This window comes from Pagrus pagrus, assembly GCF_965226575.1.
Source record: "Pagrus pagrus genome assembly, chromosome: 13".
NCBI lineage: Eukaryota > Metazoa > Chordata > Actinopteri > Spariformes > Sparidae > Pagrus > Pagrus pagrus.
The window spans coordinates 10980895-11001521 of NC_140197.1; the positions used below are offsets into that span (position 1 = coordinate 10980895).

A 20627-nucleotide genomic window follows, 5' to 3' on the forward strand; every position below is an offset into this window, starting at 1 on the left:
TACATTTAAATAAGTTTGCACAGGGGACCTGCTCGGTGCAAGCACAATATTACACTATTGGCAACTGAACAGCGCTGGAGACTGCTGGAAGATAAATGCCCTTCTCAATGTCAGTTTGATGGCAATTGCTGAGACAGGGGTGGGTTTTTCTTCATTTACTTTCATCATCTAGATTTTCCAATCTGTCCCGCTTGCCTGACCTCAGGTAATTATTATGCATTGTGAACGACATCCTCAATCTCAGTGTTAATCTCTCCTGGATAAATAAAGGTTACAAAAAAAAATCATTACACTGTTATAAACCACTTTGTGCCACCTCAAAGGTGAAGTGAAATGGGTGTCAGTTCAGTTTGAACCTCCTTTGAAATCTGAGGGCGCACAACAGTTGTCTCACTTCGACGAGGTCTCAGGCAGGTCGACTGTACTGCTGCACAGTCCAGCAGAAGCAGCGATGGCGAGGGGGGGAGAGGAGAGCGAGAGCAGCCTGAGAGAACCCCGAGGGGGCTGGACGGCATCAGACGAGGCTGTGTGGAGCGCCAGCAGCAGTGTGGGTTGTTGAGGGGACAAACCCAGACCCAACCACTCCACCATACAGTCACCATATGGCCCTCCATTCTCAGGCAGGCCTCTCCTCTCCCAGGAATTCCTGCCAGCCATGAGAGAGGGATAGAAAGGGGGCCGGCTTGTGTGCAACAGAAAGATCATGTATGTGAGAGAATGACAATGAATGCAGGGCTGTGGCAGAAAGCAAGAGAGGGTAAAGAAAGGAGGTAGAGAGCGAGATGGACCACGACAATGGGCAGAGGTGTGCACAGTAGATGCAAAATTGGAGACCTTCTCCAGTGTGTTTGTGTGTGCGTTTGAAAGAAGATGAAGTCTTTTAAAGGGTCAGTTCCCCCCAAAACCAAAAGTACACATTTTTCCTATAACCTGTAGTGCTATCCATCCATCTAGATTGTTTTGTTGTGAGTTGTCGAGTTTTGGAGATATCGGACATAGAGTTATCTGCCTTCCCTCAAATATCATGGAAGAAGTAAACTCCATTGGTGGTGCTCGAGCCATTTGGGTTCATCTTCTGGGAACCCTGAATATCTGTACATATTTGTGGAAACATTTCACAAAAAAAAATCAAAAATCTCAACCTGCTGATGGCACTGGACGAAGTCAGATGATCACCAATTTCTTTTTTGTACCACAAGCCGAGTGCCATCTAGTTTGATTTTAATTGGAGAGAGGGCACACATCTATACATCCGGTATCTCAGAAACCTGGCAACTCACACCAAAACAATTTACTTGTAAGAGGTAGAAGGAGACATGTATTTTTTGAATTTGGGGTGAGCTGTCCCTTTAAAAATTCAGAGGTAAACACAAGAACGCTGAAAAAGACTCAGTGCCAAATGTGTGAAACTTATAGTTTTTTTATTATTAATACTCAACACTTCATTTTGTTCATCATGTACAAAGAGAAAGAATAGTCTTATTTGAGCACTTATAATTGTAGATATCAGTATTATCCTTATTAGAAGTACCTTAATGATGTTTTTTTGCAATTTTGTGATGACGTGATTAATTTCGTTATTGAGATTACTTTGATCATTTCCATACAAAAAAAAGAAGGTAAATGTTTCCCCCCAATATTCAGTATTTACACAACCTGTACAATTATTTGTTTTTGTGTCATTTTCTGTTCGTATGGTGTAAAAATTCGGGGAATTATTTCAAAGAAAAGGGCCACGAAAAGAGAAAAGAATGGCCAAGAATAATATTATGTATATCATTATGTATACAATTGATGCTATTCATATGTTACATTTTTGTCAACCCACAGCAAATTTAATCAGGCTGTGTAGTTCCAGTGAAGATGTGTGTTTTCATCAACCTGCTCACCTTGTGAAATACATTTAGTAGCAACCCCTTATGTCATGTTATCAATAATCATCCAGGTAAAGCAAACCATTCTCAAGTATGAATGGTGGAGATGGAAAATAGCAATATTAACAAACAAACAAAACTGTACACAATTTAATAGAAAATTTTTGTATGCATCAATATAAAGCAATATCAATACATGTTAATACACATACACACAGGTAGAACTTTAAAATATTAGTAAACAAGTTCTGCAATGAATTAGGGTGAAAATTATAAGCAGCTCAATTACATGGACCTCCACAATAAATCAATCAGATAATATCACAGTATAATTCTTTCTGTCTGCGTGAGAAGTGCCTCATTGATTAAAAGAAACCAAAAAAAAAAACCAAACAATGTGAATAGCAGTTCAACTCAATATGTTACCGATACTGAAACAAACATCTATCCTCCAAAAACACAAAAAATACATTTTCACAAGTCAGTTTAGTTTAAGCTGACCACGTCATGCTGTTATTTGGTCCCATGTGTCAGTGATCCCGACAGAAAAACACACGTCAGCTGAGGTGATATTTACATCCTCCACCTTCAGGATGTTCCAGCCCACTAACTCGCCCAAGCCATTTTCTTGTGTTGTTTAAAAAAAAAAAATGTGACACAGTGTTTTGCTCTCCATGAAGCATCTGAACAAATGTGTTGTGGCATGCGCGTGTGCAGAGAAGTGAGGCTGGGACCAATTTGGCCGTGAGGGAAATAAAGACTTCTGACGAGCCATGCTTACTCTGCATCACCAGCCGACCTGCGCACGCTGAGCAGCTGGAGGTGGTGAAGGCCTGATGATAGCATGTTTACCACAGTGTCAGGTGCACCTTGACTTCCCAACCAGCAGCTGTAAACTGGCTCATGAAAAAAACAACAGGAAGTGATGTATTGGCACATACAGTAAGAGCATTTTCTGTTTGGTCATGCTGTTTATTGCAAATGAAGAGGGAAAAAAAAACAAAAAACGCTGTGGCTTGTATGAAAAATGTGCAAACCGAACAGAGTTTACGTGCACACGGATACATTTTTCACTTTTCACTCAACCCTCTAGAAATGAAAGCAGTTGAGGAGAAAAACAGAAGAGAGATGAATTTCTTCTCTTCAGGCTGGGGGAGAAGATTATAGAGACTTATTGGAATCAGTAGCACACAGAAGAAGAGCGGGAGAAATAATTTCTGACTGCACGGGAACAGAATTGCATATGTACACAACAAATTACAAATTATACTCCCCGTCTCGCACAGAGAAACAAGCAGTGCATAAAGTTGCACAAAATAAATTAGAATCCGAAGCGTTTGAATGTTTTCAGCTGTCAAATAACACAGTTTAGTAATATGTGAGCTAAAATATAGCAACAGTTGATTCCCCTGAAGCAAAACTCTACATAAAATGAGACATGACGGAGCAAATGTTGCACCTTTTAATAAGGGGTTGTACAAATGCATTTCAGCTTCAAATAGATACTCAGTTCGATGAAACTACACTCGCTCTTGGTTTTCCACGATATTGTGCTGAAATCCTCAGCAATATTAACAAAACACCAACACTGGCAAATGTCCAGCGCGCATTTGTGTGTGTACATGTGTTTATACATGTCTGTGTGTGCATGTGTGTACACATACACATATATATATTTTTTCCTTTACCACAGTGATGTCTATCCCAAACATAGAGAGGGAACAGGATAGGCCGGGCCGACGATGGCTCTAAATTCTGTGTGCAATCACCATTAGAGCCCAGGTCAAAAAAATGGGCAACAAAAACACAAATATCTCAGAAGTTTTTAACAAGGATCGCTGCTTGAAAATGAAGGATCACAATATACTGCCTCTATATGCAAATATCATCTATGTATACATGTAATATTGTATTACATAAATGTGTAGATAATTGAATTGATCTCAAAAAGCATGAAGAATAGCTTACCTTAAAAAGAGAGATATCTAACACAATTCAAGGGAAACTTAGCAAAGACTCCTAAAAACTAAACTTTCCCCGTTTATCACCAAACGTCTACACCTACAGTAAATTATCCTCAATTTCCAACACTTGAGTGAAAATATGAAAAAGCATAATTCTTAACATTATCAGTATACTGATTGGTAAACTATCATAATTAAGTAAACATGAGATTTAAAGAAAAAGAGGTTCAATTATATCACTTATGATTAGTAATATTTGTGTCTTAACTATATTTTGCATATTTTTGTTCATGTATTTTTTGTATTTTATGAGTTTTTATTGTTGTTTTGTTTATTTCTTAAATTGCTGTAAAACATATTGAAAGTTACATCCTGTCTGTCTGTTTACTGTACAAAGTGAAAACTGTTTTAAATATATTATTTACAAGGAAAAGATTGAACATACAAATGCTGACACTGATTGATGCCCACTCCCAAGTCTTTCTTCTGCTCGTTCTTATTTCCTCGTTCTCCTGTCTCCTTCTTATACCGTCTCGCTGATAATGGTTGACCTGAACTTTCAAAAATGTGTGCGTATATAAAAATTCCAGAGATCCCAATCTATTTATTAGGAGAGTCATGGGGGGAGGTGGGGGTGGATGAATCAGTTTGATTTAAGGCTAACTCGATCAGTCTCACTTTAACGCTGTTATCTGTGGAGCGAGGGACGACGAGATGCTGTTGTACTTATGAATAGTTATCAGAAGGTTCGTGAAAAAAAAACAGCTTTTATCATTCAATCGTGATTTGCTTCCCTCGACACACGCACACACGTCCACACCAACCTTTTACACTGGTGCATTTAGATCAGGGTATAAGATAGAAGACCGCAATGACAAAGATCACACTCTACACACTCCAGCAGCTCCAATCTCAGGCCAGCACTCCTGCGCAATCTCCTGCAGCCCTTGAACTTCTGACACCGCCAGCTAATCGAAGATCAAACCTTTAAATAGCTAATAGAGGCTTCTTTATTCTGTACAGTTAAATGATGAGTAATCATCAGACAGCTCGGGGCGTGGGGGCGGGGGATGATGGGACAATAAGGCATGTCTACTGAGTGCCTACACTGAGTAAAAAGGTCCTGTGCAATAAACGAGGCCTCCCCAGCTCAAAAGACTATCTACATTAGTCAAAGTAAAAAGCCGCAAAGCTTTCGCAAGATGGCCGCCTTCCTGACACCTCGGTCAGATTAAGAGGCCTTTCTCTGACAGACATCCTCCTCAGCTCAAGCTTTTATCATTGTCGTGCGGCAACAACACGTCTCCTACGCATTTTGTAGAATTTCGCCTACATTAAAGACAGTGCATATATTAATGATACACAATGTCCGGACAAAGCTTCCTGTGTGCACCCCTCAGACTGTGAGTGAAAAGTAATGCCTTTCGCGAGATACTAGTGAGAGGCCGAAAAAAGTAAGTGCCGGGTGACTGTTATCGTGTAACCTGAATAAAAGAAGTGGTCTAAAAGGCTGCCGTGCTGTGAAGTGAGACGTCTATCCGTGACATCCAGAACAGCTTCATTAAGCACAGCCCGTACTCGACATATGAAATAATTTTTACGAAGTTATAAAACATCTCCGACGGCATTTCTTGTATCTAAACCATCAGCAGCAGCAGTAGCAGCGTCTCAAGCCCGCTGTAAAATTTTACTGCAGTTTTGGCTCATAAACGTGAAGAGACCACCGAGCGGCCTCAAAAGCGTGCTGGTCCGTCCTGGTGCTGCCGCGTCGAGGGACCGCGTGCCAACTGGAGGACACATCCACTGGAGACCATTAAGGCACGTCCTTCCTCTCAGTATCTTCAGCTTCTGACGAAACGTGTTGTTCACAGTAGCACAAGTTCAGGCCGACAAAAAACTGTGTGTGTTTAAGAGTGTGTGTGTGTGTGTGTGTGTGTGTGTGTGCACTTTGATTTGTAATGTCTTGAAACATCAAATGAGGATCTGTCAGCCCTAAATGTGTCTTCGAGATCCTGTTTTTTCCCACAAGGAGCAAATAAATGTATGAGCATGGAGTAAAATATTCTACAGAAAACAGAAAAAAACGAGAGTTGAGGATTCAGTCTTTCTGGCTTGTTGGTTGAACTTAAAACAACCTTCCTGCTGCCACCAAGGGCACACAGGATACAACTACAGATACTAAAACAGTAGTGAAATATTATACCAACAGAACATGAAACGAGAAAAAACTTAGTGATATCATAAGCAGTGTTATCATAATCAGCACTAACATCTTTGTTATTCACAATGTTATCAATATTATTGTTGTTCTTATACCCTGTTTTTTTCTATAAGAATATCTTATTATCATTCATGATTGTATTTCTCATAGCAAACAGCTCTTTTGGCGTAAGGGATGAGGAGGAGGAGGAGGAGCGGGAGCTGAGAGGAAGAGGAGAGAGAGGGGGAGAAACAGAAGAGTGGGACGGAGCGAGATGGACGGGACAGGCTGTCTCCTTCCAGAGAGAGAGAGAGAGAGAGAGAGAAAAAGAGAGAGAGAGAAAAAGAGAGAGAGAGAAAAGGAGAGAGAAGCACTAGTCATCTCCTGTGTTAACGCGACAATGTCTCCTTTCTGCAGTGACACAGGGGCAGATGGGCAGTTCGCTCCTCTCTCCTCGCTCTTGCAGTCCTTCTTCATAAGCGCTCAGCGGGAGCTCTCAGACAGCCGTCAAATCGCACCAGGCTCACATGTCCAACATCAAACTGAGATGAGATGTCGCCTCTTTGCGATAATAACCAAGTACATTGACTTCTGTCTCACTGGTGGATGAAATGATGGACTTGGAGTTGAGTGCGGTTGTGATGCTGAGGGGAATGTTAATTGACTGTGTTTGGACATAAAAGTAGAGTAGCTTTGGCCGTTTCTGAGAGAGGGTTAACATCCCACACCTCCTCAGGGTGTCCTGATTTTTTACCCAGGTTCGCTTGCAAAATCAAGATTTCTTCCCTTTCCCCCCTTACTCTTGTCGCTACCTTCCAGTCTTTTCCTCCTCTAGCTCTCTCCCAATTACCTCATCTTGCTGTCCCAATATGGGCTAGGGTTGCAGTGCGTGGACAGTGTCTTTAAAATCATCCCTGATCTCCTAACACTACACGCCTCTACCTCTCCTCCGTGTCCCTTGCCATCTTCCTCCCACTTTTGTCTCTCACACGTCAGACTCAATACTGGAGAGTTTCTCGTACACATGGCCATTGCTTCCATTGAAGGGACGCGGGGGGCCGACCCCCAGCATGGAGCCGTGGTGGTTCATTCCACCGAGGCTGAGCTCCTTCGGGAACCGGGGGGTCACGTTGGACATCACCCCGGCCGTGGCAGACGCCGGCAGATATGACGCCGTGCTCATCTGGCTCCTGAAGTCACTTCGGCTGTTTTTGGCAACTTGTTGCTGCTGCTGTTGCTTTTTCATGTAATATTGTTTGGCTCCGTGCATCAGACACTGGTCGTCGCCAAAGGTGGGTATAAAGGGGTTTTGGTTTACCCGGTCAGGGTAAAGAGATTTGGATAAAGAGAATGCTCCTCCTTCCATCAAAGACCTATCCCTGTCTCTCATGTCTCTCTCTCCGATAGAGCGGCGGTGGAGGCCGTCACCACCTCTAAACAGGCCGAACGGTGAGCCGGGTCCTTTCCGGCCCTCACCTCCGTAAAACAACGGGTCCCTGTCTCTTTCCCTTTCTCTTTCCGAGCCCCCATGACGCTCAAATATGTGTGCGAAGGGGCTGGTGCCCTCCATGTAACGTTCTTTCTCCTTTAAGCTAACACTCCTGGGTGGGGGCAGCATCCCTCCCATACCTGCACCACCTATTCCTCCACCTCCTAGACCACCCATCAAACTTCCCATCCCACCTGACTCCTCTTTCTGAAGGTCGACGAAAGTGTCATACGAGTGCTGCCGCCTAAGTGGTTTGCCTAATCTACCCTTCCCTCTCTGCTGGCCCTGAATTTGAGACTGAGGACCTGCGCCCATACCTCCTCCTCCTCCTCCTCCACCACCTTGCCCTCCCCCCATCTGTTCCAAGAGGTGGTTGTTGTCTTCGCTGATATCATACAGGTTTCCTGTCTTTTTACAGCCCTCGCAACGCATGCAGGTTGCTGAGCTCGGGCGACTGTTTCCACCTCCTGAGGATCCGCAGCTCATACCACCACCATACCCACCACCGCCTCCATGGATGGACATCTGCTTGCCCCCTCCTCCCCCGCTGGCCCGACAGTTCCTGCACTCCCACTCTCCCCCTGCCAGCCCAGATCCTCCTCCGCTCTTTGAATCTGACTTTTTGGGTTTGCTCTTAAGAAAGTCATCCACTGGAACCAGGGTGGTGCAGGTCGGTACTCCTCCATCTCTATTCACAGGGCCCTCTGTCAGGTCCACATGTTCCCACTGAGGGACACCCTCTTTGGGCCGAAACTGGTCCAAATAAAAATCCCTAACGCTTTCCTTTTCTCTGAAGACATAGTTCCCATCATTGTTTCCTCCTCCTCCACTTCCTCCTCTCTTCCGGTCAAGGGGCAAAAGCGGTGGGGAGGCAGAGCGGTGGCCGTGGTAGTGGTGGTGGCTGATGTGGTATGGTTTCCTCCTGTAGCCCAGCTCAATCTCGTCCAGCTCCCGTCTGGACTTGGCAGAGGCCGGCCTCTTTTTCAGGCTATCGCGGTATTGTTTGCGTTTCTTGGCATTACCCTCCAGGTTTCCATAAGTTACTGTGTGTGTGGAAATGTCTGAAACATCTGAACGTATATTCCCATCGTCATCTCCTCTCCCTCCAATGTAGTTTTGCCCAGGGATGTATGTGGAACTTGAGGCACCTCCCTTGAAAGAGAACTTCCCATACAGGTCTGGCAGACCACCCTTGAAGCTCTGGCCTGAGGGAGGAGTCTGTCCAGAAAGCAGGTCAAACTTGCTCATGTTCCTGTGGGTCAGTGCTGAGCAGGGCTGGGTGGTAAAAATAGGGGCCACCCCTCCACCCAGGCTGTCACAATCGAACATGCCACCCTCCAGAGAACTAGCGCTGCCCAAACTATGGGGCCTGTTGGGAGGAGGTCCGCTGAGCCCTAATGTTGAGCCATGGTGGTGCATGTAGTGGTCCTGGTACAGATTACTGTCCTTCATGTGGATGTTGCCAAACGTCCTCTCCACCTCACTGATGTAGTCGCTGAACATGTTGTCTTCTGGTAAGTAAGGCGTCTTGCAGTCTGAGTGGCCCGCCAAGCTGCGCCGGTGTTCAGAGATGTCATAGACGGAGGATTCACGGCGGATGAAGTCCAGAGCGCTGTGTGGGGAGCCGTTCACCCCCGACAGCGACGCCATGTTCTTGGCAGTGCGTAAGAGGCGCATAATGTTGGAATGGGTGTTGTTCATGGTGGCTGATGGGGAATTCAATGCAGAGCTGCTCTTCTCTTCGATCTGCACCCCGTGGATACAGCTGTAGATGCCCTGTGTGGGGGGAAAAACAGGCGAACATTAAAGAGTGAACATTTGGTCTGCACAGAGCCACAAAGACACGTAAAGACAACACCCACCCCAGCCACAGTCTGTTCACCCTGCTACTGTCTGGCAAGAGATACATAAGTATTCACTGTCATAGCAGGATGTGAGACTCCTGAACTCATCCTCCACCATGAATACCTTTTCTGACTTGATTATTATTTTATAATTAGTTTGTATAGTTTGTTCATTTCTGTGTATGTGTACCTAAGGGAATTACAACTGAATAATAATAATCATGTGTTGTATGCTGACAAATTGATCTTGTATACAGCAGTATGTAAATACAGATGTACACTTGACATGTTTTATAGACAATAACATGAGTGTATTTGCTGGTGAGAGATAAAGGGAGACACCGTTAGTGAGCATACAGTATGAGGATTCAGAGAGGATAGTGTAGCTGGATGATTGATAAAGGCAAAGGGGCTATAAAAACCCCTGGGTCCCGCTGGTCAATACCTTTAATCAATGTGATTAGAATTCAGCTGAACAATATCCTCCGGCAGTTATTAAACACCTCTGTTCCGCTACCCCTCGGCACCACAGGCCACACCTCAATACCCTCCGAAGGGAAAGGCCAAGCCAAGGAGACACCGGCTGAGTACTACAGTGACAGAAAGATAAACTGCTCCATTTGCATTCAGTGATGTACGATACAATATTCAGATAAAAATGGATGCAGAGAGGAGAGCAGACCAGGCATGACAGATGGGGACGTAAAGGATCAGATCAATTCCAAAAAATGATTTTACCCAGTTTTTCTGGACGTCTGTAGACAGAGATAAAGGGATGCTTTGGCTGCTCGCTGTTAAGGATCAGAAATCAGCTGACCTCCATCCTGCTCGCCACTGCGGAGGTCAGGACTGTGCCAGGAGGTTAGGGGTCAGCCGGCTGTCAAATATTTTCTGCTGTTAAGCTATGACTCTTTACAACCTCCTCCTTTTATCCACTAATATGACTCGTTGACCCTCAGTTCTCCTCTTCCTAACCACTCGTTTCTGGTTGTTAATTAGCCACATGGACAGTGCCTGCATTGCAGCAAAAAGGCCTTCATCCCTCATTCCGGTTTTATAGATAATGTTATTACTTCTTTCAATTTCACAGTCTGTTAACAGCCAAGTATGTAAAGCTTGACAGTGGCTACAAGAGAGAGAGGTTAGCATAAATACAAAATGAGTTTAAAGTATTGGAGAAATATGGGATTAGGATGGAATCTAGAAGTGGAGGACAAATGTATACGCCTACAGGCGTGATATTTCGAGATTTTTTTCTCCACTTGGAACCATCTTTCAATGTTTATCTGCTCCTTCTCTGTCTCATCTGTGTTTCTCTTTTCCATCTGCCTGTTTATATAATTCGTCACTGCTTCCGCTCTTTTGTTTTTCTTCCTTTATTGTCCTGATTACACCCCACCTGCTGCCAAATCTGTCACATCTTCCCTGCAGTGATATCTAGGAAATCATCCCCTCTTGGGCTAAATTTTCCAGAAGCATCCACCTTAATCTTGAGAGGATCTTCCCCCTTTTGGCTTTCACCTGTATAGATGGTGAGATTGTGTTGTACTGAGCAATGATAGTGGTTGAGGGCAATGCCGGGATGAAGATTTGTGCAGTTTTTACGCTCTTATTCTTGGCCACGGATGAACACACAGTTAATTTATGTCACTTTTGGGGACTACATAGACTTACATTAAGTTCTGAAGACTTACATTAAGTTCTAAAGACTTACATTAATTTCTGAAGACTTACCCTAATCCTCACCCTAACTTTGATTGCTGCCCCACAAAGCAGCTTTTTCCAAATTGAGGACACAGTTTTGTCCACACTTGGTCAAGTCGTCCCCGGTTAACAGGTCTTTTGTCTGAAATGTGCCCCTGAAATGACAGGAATCTAAACCTAACATTACCCTGTTTTTAAAGTCTTTACCCCAACAATGTAATGATTAACATTAATGGGACTTTTGTTGCATTTTGTCCCCATAAGTAAGGCGGGTCCCCACAATGTGACTGTGTCCCCGCAACGTAAGTAAAACACATCCAAGCACGCATAGGCAACAACTACAACTGGGAACAACAATCTAATGCTGTAGTGAATCAAATCTTGGACAAAGTGATAGCTGCTTCGTGTCTAACAGTAGATTTTGTCTACTCCACATGCCCACATAATGTAACAGTTGGCAGATTGCTGCCGGCCCAGTTCTACAGTGGCTGATTATTTGGGCAGGATGTGTGAATAGCAATAACTGTGGCCTGAGGGCTCTTAAGAATTTTCAATCTGCCATGGGATCAGAGTAAAATCTATAAGTGATTACACTGGTACAGAGAGGTTGGAAATCAACGGATAACTAGCTGCCCCCAATATATGTGTGCCTACTGTACATACAGTGGCTCATAATTTAATACTGCGTGTGTACGTATATGGTGCTAAATGCAAATGAACTTAGTAAGGATGTGATGTGAGGGCTGCGAAAGGAAGAGTGATTAAACCTCTAATACATTTACTGTTCTGAAGTCATTAGAGGCTTTTTAAATCGATATAATTAATTTGTTTCAGTGTTGCAGGTGGGACCTAGAGGAGCAGGTTAGCCAGGGGAGAGCTGCTCACAACGCTGCTGAGCACCTCGGAGGGAGGCAACGCTAACCGACCATGAAGCCATGACCAAAGTCACGTGACTCACGCCAACCGTGACAGATGTCTCATTTTTTACACTGCCGAAGCTTAAATGTTAATTGCAGCAATAACAATAAAGTTTATTGGATTATGCTGTGAAATTAAAAAAGCGGAATCAATCTGAGTGGCAGAGCAGGAAAAAAAAGGAAAAAGAAAGGAAGAAATGGACGAAGCTGGAGACAAAACACTCGAGTAAATGAGAAGGAGAAGATGTGAGGCCAAGGATTGTGGAAAGATAATAAACTGTAATTTCCACTGTTGTTGTTTCGCAATGCCCGAGCTTCTGTGCTACATATGCAAATGAACCCTCTCAATGAATATTTCCCCTGCATATTTTAACATACTGAATCATCTGGCTGCATTTGTGGACACACAGAGTTCATTTATGTTGTCACATTGTGGCAAAGACAGAGGTAATTTCTGCAAATGAGAGCAATCACTGAATGTTATACTAAGTATAATTGCTTTCAGATCTCGCTCCCATACAAATTATAATGATGTAATAATCAAAAACAACACCAAGTGGCCTGTCTTTGGAAATGAGAAGTCAACTGACATTTTAACAACTGATATTTTATGCTCCCTCTACACAAACAGACGCGGACACGCACACACAACCATAAACAAGGCGATGGCAACGATGTAAAATTAACACCATACAAAATAATCAAAGTTGGCCACTGGAGCGTAGTATTAGAGCAGAGGGGGGAAAATGTTATGTTATTATTTTTTTTGTTTTGTTATTACTTTGCTTTCTTGGCACAAGCAGCTCCGGCACCACAGCAGCATATCAAATGGAGGGTGAGAGCGGCAGTGTGTGGCTCTCCGCTGTAAATTAGCCACGTGGTTTTAGCCTGCAGCGGTTCACCTTCAGAAGCACGCAGTGAATTACACCGAAGCCATGTCAAAACAATTGGAATGCAAATCAAATACCTCGGGGGTGACTTTGGTCTCCCGGGATCCAGTAATCTAACCTCTCCAGTTCTGTGGCTGATTTTTGTTGAGTGAAATATTGATTTGGGCTCAACATTTTGTAAATATTTACCACACGAATGTCAGGAGGGCCCGAGCTTCACAACAAAAGGAAAAAGCTCCTATATGTGGTTATGCTTTGGAGGTGAGAGTTTGGTTTGGTCACATAGGATACATGCTCATTTACAATTTTAGCATCTCTGAAGCCTCAAAGAATAAAGCATCTTCATTGATGATGTAGGGATGAATACACATTAACCAGGGTGACTTTACAGACGAGGAGGAGTTTTTGTTTGTTACTATAAAACAAGTTTTTCCTGGTAAGAGAGTAGTTGCTAATTGTTGACTTTGGTTGCAATCTCTTTTTGAATATCAGTCCGTCTATCTATCCTTAGCTCTTCGCCCTTTCTACATTCTCACCCCCTTCTGTCTAATTTACCCCGTATTTCCTGTCTTTCATCCCAAATGAGAAAAGACGCATTCATTGTGTTTTCATTCATATCTGTGAGTAGAACAGCATATCAGTGTCATGGTAGGTTAAAAAAATGGAGCCAAGGGAAGGGTAGTAGTCAGTGAAAAACTGACTTGAAGTCAGAAATGTAAGGAAAAAGCTCAGAACTTTCTGAGATTAAATTGGTAAATTTCAAAGTCATGCATTTGTATTCATTACCATTAGTTGGGCGTATTAGAAAGGATACAACATACTGATTAGGATTATATAAAAGCTTATGTGCATTAGGAATTACAACGCAATGGACAGATGCAAGGTTGCGAATGAGAATAAGGTGATTCTTGGCTAAAATGACTATGAGTATGTGCTTATTGCTATTTGATGAGGTCACACACTGCAGGCATGATGCAAGGCACGTGAAGCGAAATAAAAAATCACTATTTTCCAAAGTAAATTTGCGACTTTAATGTCAGAGAATTTCTGATTTTTTTCTCTCAAACGTATGACTTTTTATATCTCAAAGAATAAGTTAATAATAAGTTTTTTCTCGGAAATTTGTGAGTTAAATTAACACTTTAATCTCGGAAATCCTGAATGTTTTCTTGGAATGTTATGCCCCTCACCTGGCTCTGAATCTTTTATTTATTTATTACATTTTTTTCTTCTTCTTTTTTCCAACAATGGCCTTAAATATGCCATGGAGGAGTGTGTTTGTCTTCGTCACAAGTTGAATAGTTGAAATCGTCTGCTTTGCAGATTTTGTCAAATTTTGCATATGTGAGAGGCAATGATGGCAGAGTAGTTGGGGAAAGTTGCCTGAAAGCCATTTGTTTGTATCAGCCACTGCAAAATTTGGAAAGTGCAGGAGGTAGAAAAGTGTGATACTAATGGACGACTTCTTTGATTTCGATGCTCAAAAAGACAGGCATGGTGTGAAATGTGTCAGCTCCAGTGTGTCGTGAACAGAATATATTGTCAATCTGAATCTGTCAATCAGAATATTTGAGAACAAGCCATGACAAGCTGATCGACATTTCTCAGTGGAAAGTGTCTCCAAGTGTTTTACCATACTGATGGATACATTTATGATTTATTGATTGATTTTGACAAGATTTTGGATATCAGCCCTAAAGTCCGTGAACACACTGTAATTTCTGTCTTCCCTTCCACGCCCTGGCTCACCCTGCTGATGGAGAAGACGAAGCCGGGCTGGCCGGAGCAGACGCCCATGAAGCAGAAGCGCAGCTGCCAGTAGAACCAGTGTTCGCAGATGAAGGTGATGAGTGACAGAGCCATGGCGGCCCCCAGCATGTAGAAGACACCGGCCATGTTGTCCACATCCAGCTGGCTGGACATCACCTCGTTCTTCTCGTGGTGGCAGATACCCGTCAGCCACAGGGACTCCAGCTCCTCCATCTCACCTGGACGGAGGAAACGCAATGAGAGTGAATGGGCGGCAGAGAGGAAGGACAGAGGGAGGGAGAGAGAAACAGATGGTATGAAGTGGGAAGGAGGCAGGGAGAGGTGGAAGGAGGGATGGTAGAGATATAGCAAGCGAAGGAGCTGGGATCGAGACTAGGATGGACAAAAGAACAGAAGGAGACAAGACAGGGGACGGCACGATGACGACATGCGGAGAAGAGTTTTTAAAATTCGTACGGGAATTGAAGTAGAGAAAGGGGTGTGAAAAAAGTGGGAAGGAATGTAAAATATAAAGGAGAGAGGAGGGATATGATGTAATAACAGGATGGGTATTGGAGGACACGAGGGATGGAGAGATGATGCAACAGAAGAAGAGAGGAGGGAAGATGGCGGGCAGGCGGTGGGGAAGGGGGGGTCGAGGGAGTTAGAAGTGAAACACAGCCTTGAGTTGTGCAGTAGACTTAGTTGCAGACAGGAAAAGAGTGAAACACACGCCATTGGTCATATGTTAATTACATTGATGTTTTCTTGCACTCATTTCTGTTGTGTTTAGCACAATTAATAAAAGCTTAGCACCAACACGTGCACGCATCTCTGCAAAAAAAGCATTTCCATATGTATGTGCATATGTGCCTGTTTGTGTGTTTGTGTGTGTGTGTGTGTGTATGTGTGTGTGTGTCTGAAGCTGGTCCCTGAGCTTCTGGTCTCTTTTGTGGGTCACCTTCTGTTTCATCACGAGCTGTTCTCTATCAAAGCCGACTGTGGCGGGACAGGCGTCGCTTAATTAATCATACATTCAGCCGCTGTCGCTGCACGTCAGCACGACTCCTGCACCGGAGCACTGGCTGGCCTCTGAGCATCCACAAGACGCTCCACAGCATACAAAGTCAGGGAGAGGAGTGGCACACACACACACACACACACACATGCATGCAGGCATAAATACAGATGCATACCGTAACCTCTACTTATAGCTGCTGAGAAACTGACTGTGAACTGGAACCATTTTCACGTGACAGTGGTGTATAACACGTATGACAAGAGCGTGTTAATGCAATGGCTTCGGTTTGTTTTTGATGTAAAGGCGCTCTTGGGAATTGTCTGAAAGTTACAATGCCGTTATGTTTATGTTTCACTGGCATTTTATTAGAAAACACAAAAATGCTTTCTTGTTCATTGGACAGCTGCCAGTGGAGAGTACAAACAAACACAGAATCAGAATCAGAAAAACGAGCAGGAGCGATCGCAGAGAGGGGGATGCAACAATTGTCCTTGACTGGAAGTGAAATCCTCTGTTACACACTGTGTGCTCTGGACTGTGAGGAAGGTCCAACACTGTAAAAAGCCAACACACCTGATTCAAATAAATGGATCGTTATCAGGCTTTCATTTGGATCTGGTGTGTTGGAGCCGGGAAACATCCAAAACACAGAGGGAAGGGGTCCTCAAAGACCAGGATTGAAGAGCACTGGTTTAAAGTAAAACTCTGGCTTTATCGTACAAATAGCTCCTTAAAGTTAGGCAGGACTGCTAAGCTAGGAATTTTTCCAGCACAACAATAATCTGTAATGTTTAAAACAGATTAATGTTTTATACACAGTGCATACACAACAACACCCACAACAGAGCTAGTCTCTGTTATATTTTGTGCACAAGGGGTTATATGCAAACTTTGTCTTTGTGCTAAGCTAAGCTAACTGGCTGTTAGTTGTAGCTTCACCTTTCTGTCTTTTTTTAGAGAGAAACAAACATTATTTCCCTACGACTCTTCCTTTCACGTTTATGTTGGCTTACTCTGTGGACAATAACACAAGAAGAATAAAATTAAAGACATCTCAAGACTCAACCGAAAGAAGCTGATGTTTGACTTGAATCAAAAGAATTAAACAGGACACCTGTAGACTGTCGGTTCAGTAAAAAAACAAGTTTTCAGCTCTTTTGTTGATCAGAACATAATTTTTATTGCCTGTTGTCTTCCTTCCTGTTTCCCATCCTTACTTCATGTCACTTCAAATATTCTGATAACTCAAAATATAAACACGATAACTTATTATAATTAAAGTGGTTAAGAGTCAAAAGTCAGATTTTAAAAAAGTATGTTTTAATACTGAGAAAACGTTTCATCATCGCTGCCTGGTCTCGCTGCAATGATGCAACAGGTCTTTAATTGGTTTCAAGGGCAAAAGGTCATTAAAGTCAACACATACTTTAAATGACTTCAAAACTTTCCATCCAACATTGATTCATAAAACCACCAATCAAATCTGCTGTTTCTTTTTCACGACAGCTGTGATGTATTTTTTGCTCAGGCCTGCGTCAAACCACCCAGACCCCCTTCCAGCCTTCGTACCAGGCCACTGGGCTCTCCACGTGAGTCTGATGGCTTTCTAGGCCACCAGGAGGGGAGTGGATGGTGAGTCGTGGCAAAGTGACATTGGTATCCTGAGAGGGGCCAGACAGGGCCGCCTGGTTCCTGTATGAATGCTTCTGCAGAGGCTCACGGGGAGGTTACTGTCAGCCGACCCATATTCAAACACAGGCCCATGAAAAGTTGTTTTTGTGAGTTAAAATATACATAATCAAACATATAATCAATGAGTCAGAAACAATACACATGCAGCAGTCTTACTGAATTGTATGTAGGCTGATAAAAATAAACCTGTGTCATAAATAGTCAGAATCTCTACACCACTCTCTCTTTATCTCTAACACACACACACACACGCGCGCGCGCGCGCGCGCACCCCTCCCGCTTACACACATAGGCTCTCTCATTTTCAGAGGCCTGACCCATATTCACATGTGCGTGCAACACACACACACACAAACCCTCGCACTCATGCACACACGGTGTTGAAATACACCAGGAGCTATGCTGGCACCCCTAACTGGGACGCACTATAGTGGGCCCCGGAGGGCCCTTGGTTCAGGATGCTCACAACACGCTGGACCAAGCCCAAAAACACACACACACACGCAAACCTACGCACACACACCAAACTTCCATTACATTTCCCAATCTGAATTGAGCTGTATATCAAAACAGGACATTGTGAAATTAGAGTCGATAAACTGGGCGAGCAGCCGTTGTCTGTGACATTTTGACTTGTTTATGATGAGGAGTTTTTGTTTGAAAAGCATAAAGCATGTACTATACCGGTTAGGAGTGGACATTTTGAACACATTTCATTTCATTCTCTACTCTTTCTCTGAGACTCATTAATGCTCCAGCGAGAGCTGACAGGAATGAAGTGTTTCAAAAGAACAAGCCCCGGAGAGCTTGGACAGTCTCCCATAAAAGGCAAGCGTGATCATAAAGCATAGGGCCCCCATGGTGGAGCTAAATCTCAACATATATTCCTTGCAGCTCTGTCTTTCCTTCTCGGCCGGCTTTTATTATATATGAGTGTACTTACTGTACATTTGACTTGCAGAGCCAAATAATGGCCACGTTTGAGGTCACAAGCACATAAATTCCTCAAAAACACTTATTCTGAACAGATGGGAGTGGGTGAAACCATTTAGTCTTACTGTCTGAGAAGTCTATTTTTGCCTGAGTTGAGAGTAAACATTCTTGAAAATAGTGTATTTTACGCAACATACATGAGAAATAAGTGTTACTTGTCCCTGCAGCACAGCCTGAGGCAACATTTGTTCACAGCATATTGGTGGGTAAATCAAGCCCCTCGAATTAGCTCTGAAGGATAATACAGGTTTATTACAACTTGGCTCTTATTCTTCTAGGTTTTGCCATTGTTTCTACTGTTTAATATAACATTGTACTCACCAAGTTAATTGCTGAGATATGGGAATTGAGGATATCACTAGAAGTAAGTCAGACACACAAGATTTAAACAGTGAACTTGGTGAGTTCAATGTTACAATAAGAGATATAAACACTGGCCAAAGTCATTCAAATGAGACCACAGCTGAAATAAGCTATACGTGTTCTTAATTTTGCTTCAAGGGTGTCAGACATTATGTTGTGTTTCCTCCCTGGTCATCATCTCACTCACTATCTGGCATCCTTGAGTTATTAAATAAACAACTCATCACATCGGCACAGCTGAACTGCATGCATGGCAGCATCTCTGTTCATTGAGTGCATTACACTGAGCAGCACGTATGAATAAAACAGGGCAGGGAAACAGCGTGCTGTGGCCTCACCGTCTCCAAAGAGCTGCAGGATGGCCAGGTCCACATGTCTCTTCCAGAGCGACTCCTTCTGGATGGCGATGCCGTACCCCGTGGTGGCGAAGATGTAGCCGCTGCCAATGGTCACCAGCTTGCAGCCCTCGTCCCTGCCAGCCATGTAGTTCAGCACGGCCGCATCATAAATGAAAGCATCTAGTTTGCTAATGAAAAAGAGAGAGAGGGAGACAGAGAGAGAGAGATAGGTTACAATTAATTAGCACTTCGGAGTCAGACATCGCAGCTACAACATTCCAATTAACCTGCTAAATAGCACTAAGCTGCTGATAAGTGTAATAGACTTCCACTTGGTTTGCCAAAGGCTGGAGCTGGCACGCAGACTGGCGAAAAGACTCACTCGATGAAAACTGAAGAGGGGGAGGAAAGTATTATTGGAGTTGTTCAGCGACAATATGTTTACATGAAGAAGAGTAGGAAGGACATAAACGGGATTATTTAACACTGTCCCCATAATATACACTTGTGACTACAATATAATGACCACCATTTGACATTTGTGGTGCTTTTAATTACCTTAAAAATCACCATAACTGCTGCCCTCAAACCGAATTAAAGGGACAGTTTACACCAAATCAAAAATACATATTTTTCTTCTTACCTGTAGGGCTATTTATCCATCTAGCTTGTTTTAGTGTGAGTTGTGTAGATATTGAAAACTCAACAGCAATGTCTCTTTCCAGCAATCCTGACCTGGATTACTCAAGATAATCCACGTACCTTGTTGTGAGCAGTCTCATGTAGGAACTTTTTTCTTTCTTCTGACACGCCAAACGAATCACAGTGTAGAAGGAAGCGTGCGTCTACTCATGGAGGAGAGGCTCATGCTTGTGACAGCGTGAGGTGTAAACACCAATGGTGTTGTCCTCAGCTGAGCTGTAATGCTAGCTGGCCTAATCAGCTACAGTAGCCTCTTGTCCATGAGCAGATGAAGAAAATAGCTCCTACTTGAAACTGCTAACAATAAGGTCTGTGGATGATCTTGAGTAACAGGGTCATGATTTCCAGAAAGAGACATTGCTGTTGAGTTTTTCAAATGTATTTTTTGAGCCGTGTGAGTGTCATCTAGTTCCATTATATTCAAGAGAAGGCAGATGTAATCCAAACTCAGCAACTCAAAGCATAAATAGCACTATACGTGAGAGGGAAACGTATGAAAATAAATTTAAAAAAGGCTGAAAATGAGCAGTTTTTAATATAATAAAGTACTTACTCCAGTTATGATTCTGTCAGGAGCTTCAGTTTCAAACATAAATGTGATCCTTCATTTTGTTATGAAAGTCTTTTTGCTTTGATTGTAATTGTAAATTTGGTTTTTCAATGAAAACCAATGAAGCTCTTCAGTGTGCAGTTTCTCACCCGGCCTTGAGACTCTGCAGAGCCTCGTTGACGTTTCTCTGATGGAACTTTGTCATGTAGGAGTGCATTTCTGGATAGTTGTTCCTGATGTTTCTCTCTGTGCTCCCATTTGGGACGGTGCCGAACCGAAATGGAGGTGAAAAGTCGTTGGGGCTCTGGAACTAAACGTGGAAGAGAGAGAGGCATGT

The 20627-nt window shown here is 43.2% G+C and overlaps 1 protein-coding gene across 5 annotated transcripts in view; it reads right to left on the reverse strand.

The window, feature by feature from the left end:
- Positions 1-1404: 1404 nt before the first annotated feature.
- grin2ba (glutamate receptor, ionotropic, N-methyl D-aspartate 2B-a) overlaps positions 1405-20627 on the reverse strand; it is a 136699-nt gene continuing 117476 nt past the window's right edge. For all 5 annotated transcript variants that reach the window (XM_084371551.1, XM_084371552.1, XM_084371549.1 and 2 more), the window contains 4 exons: positions 20440-20600; positions 19039-19226; positions 14632-14870; positions 1405-9303 (listed from right to left, as the gene is read on the reverse strand). In XM_084371551.1, the coding sequence (XP_084227677.1) occupies positions 7024-9303; positions 14632-14870; positions 19039-19226; positions 20440-20600 (2868 nt within the window). In that variant the 3' untranslated portion in view covers positions 1405-7023. The remainder of the gene's footprint in view (positions 9304-14631; positions 14871-19038; positions 19227-20439; positions 20601-20627) is intronic.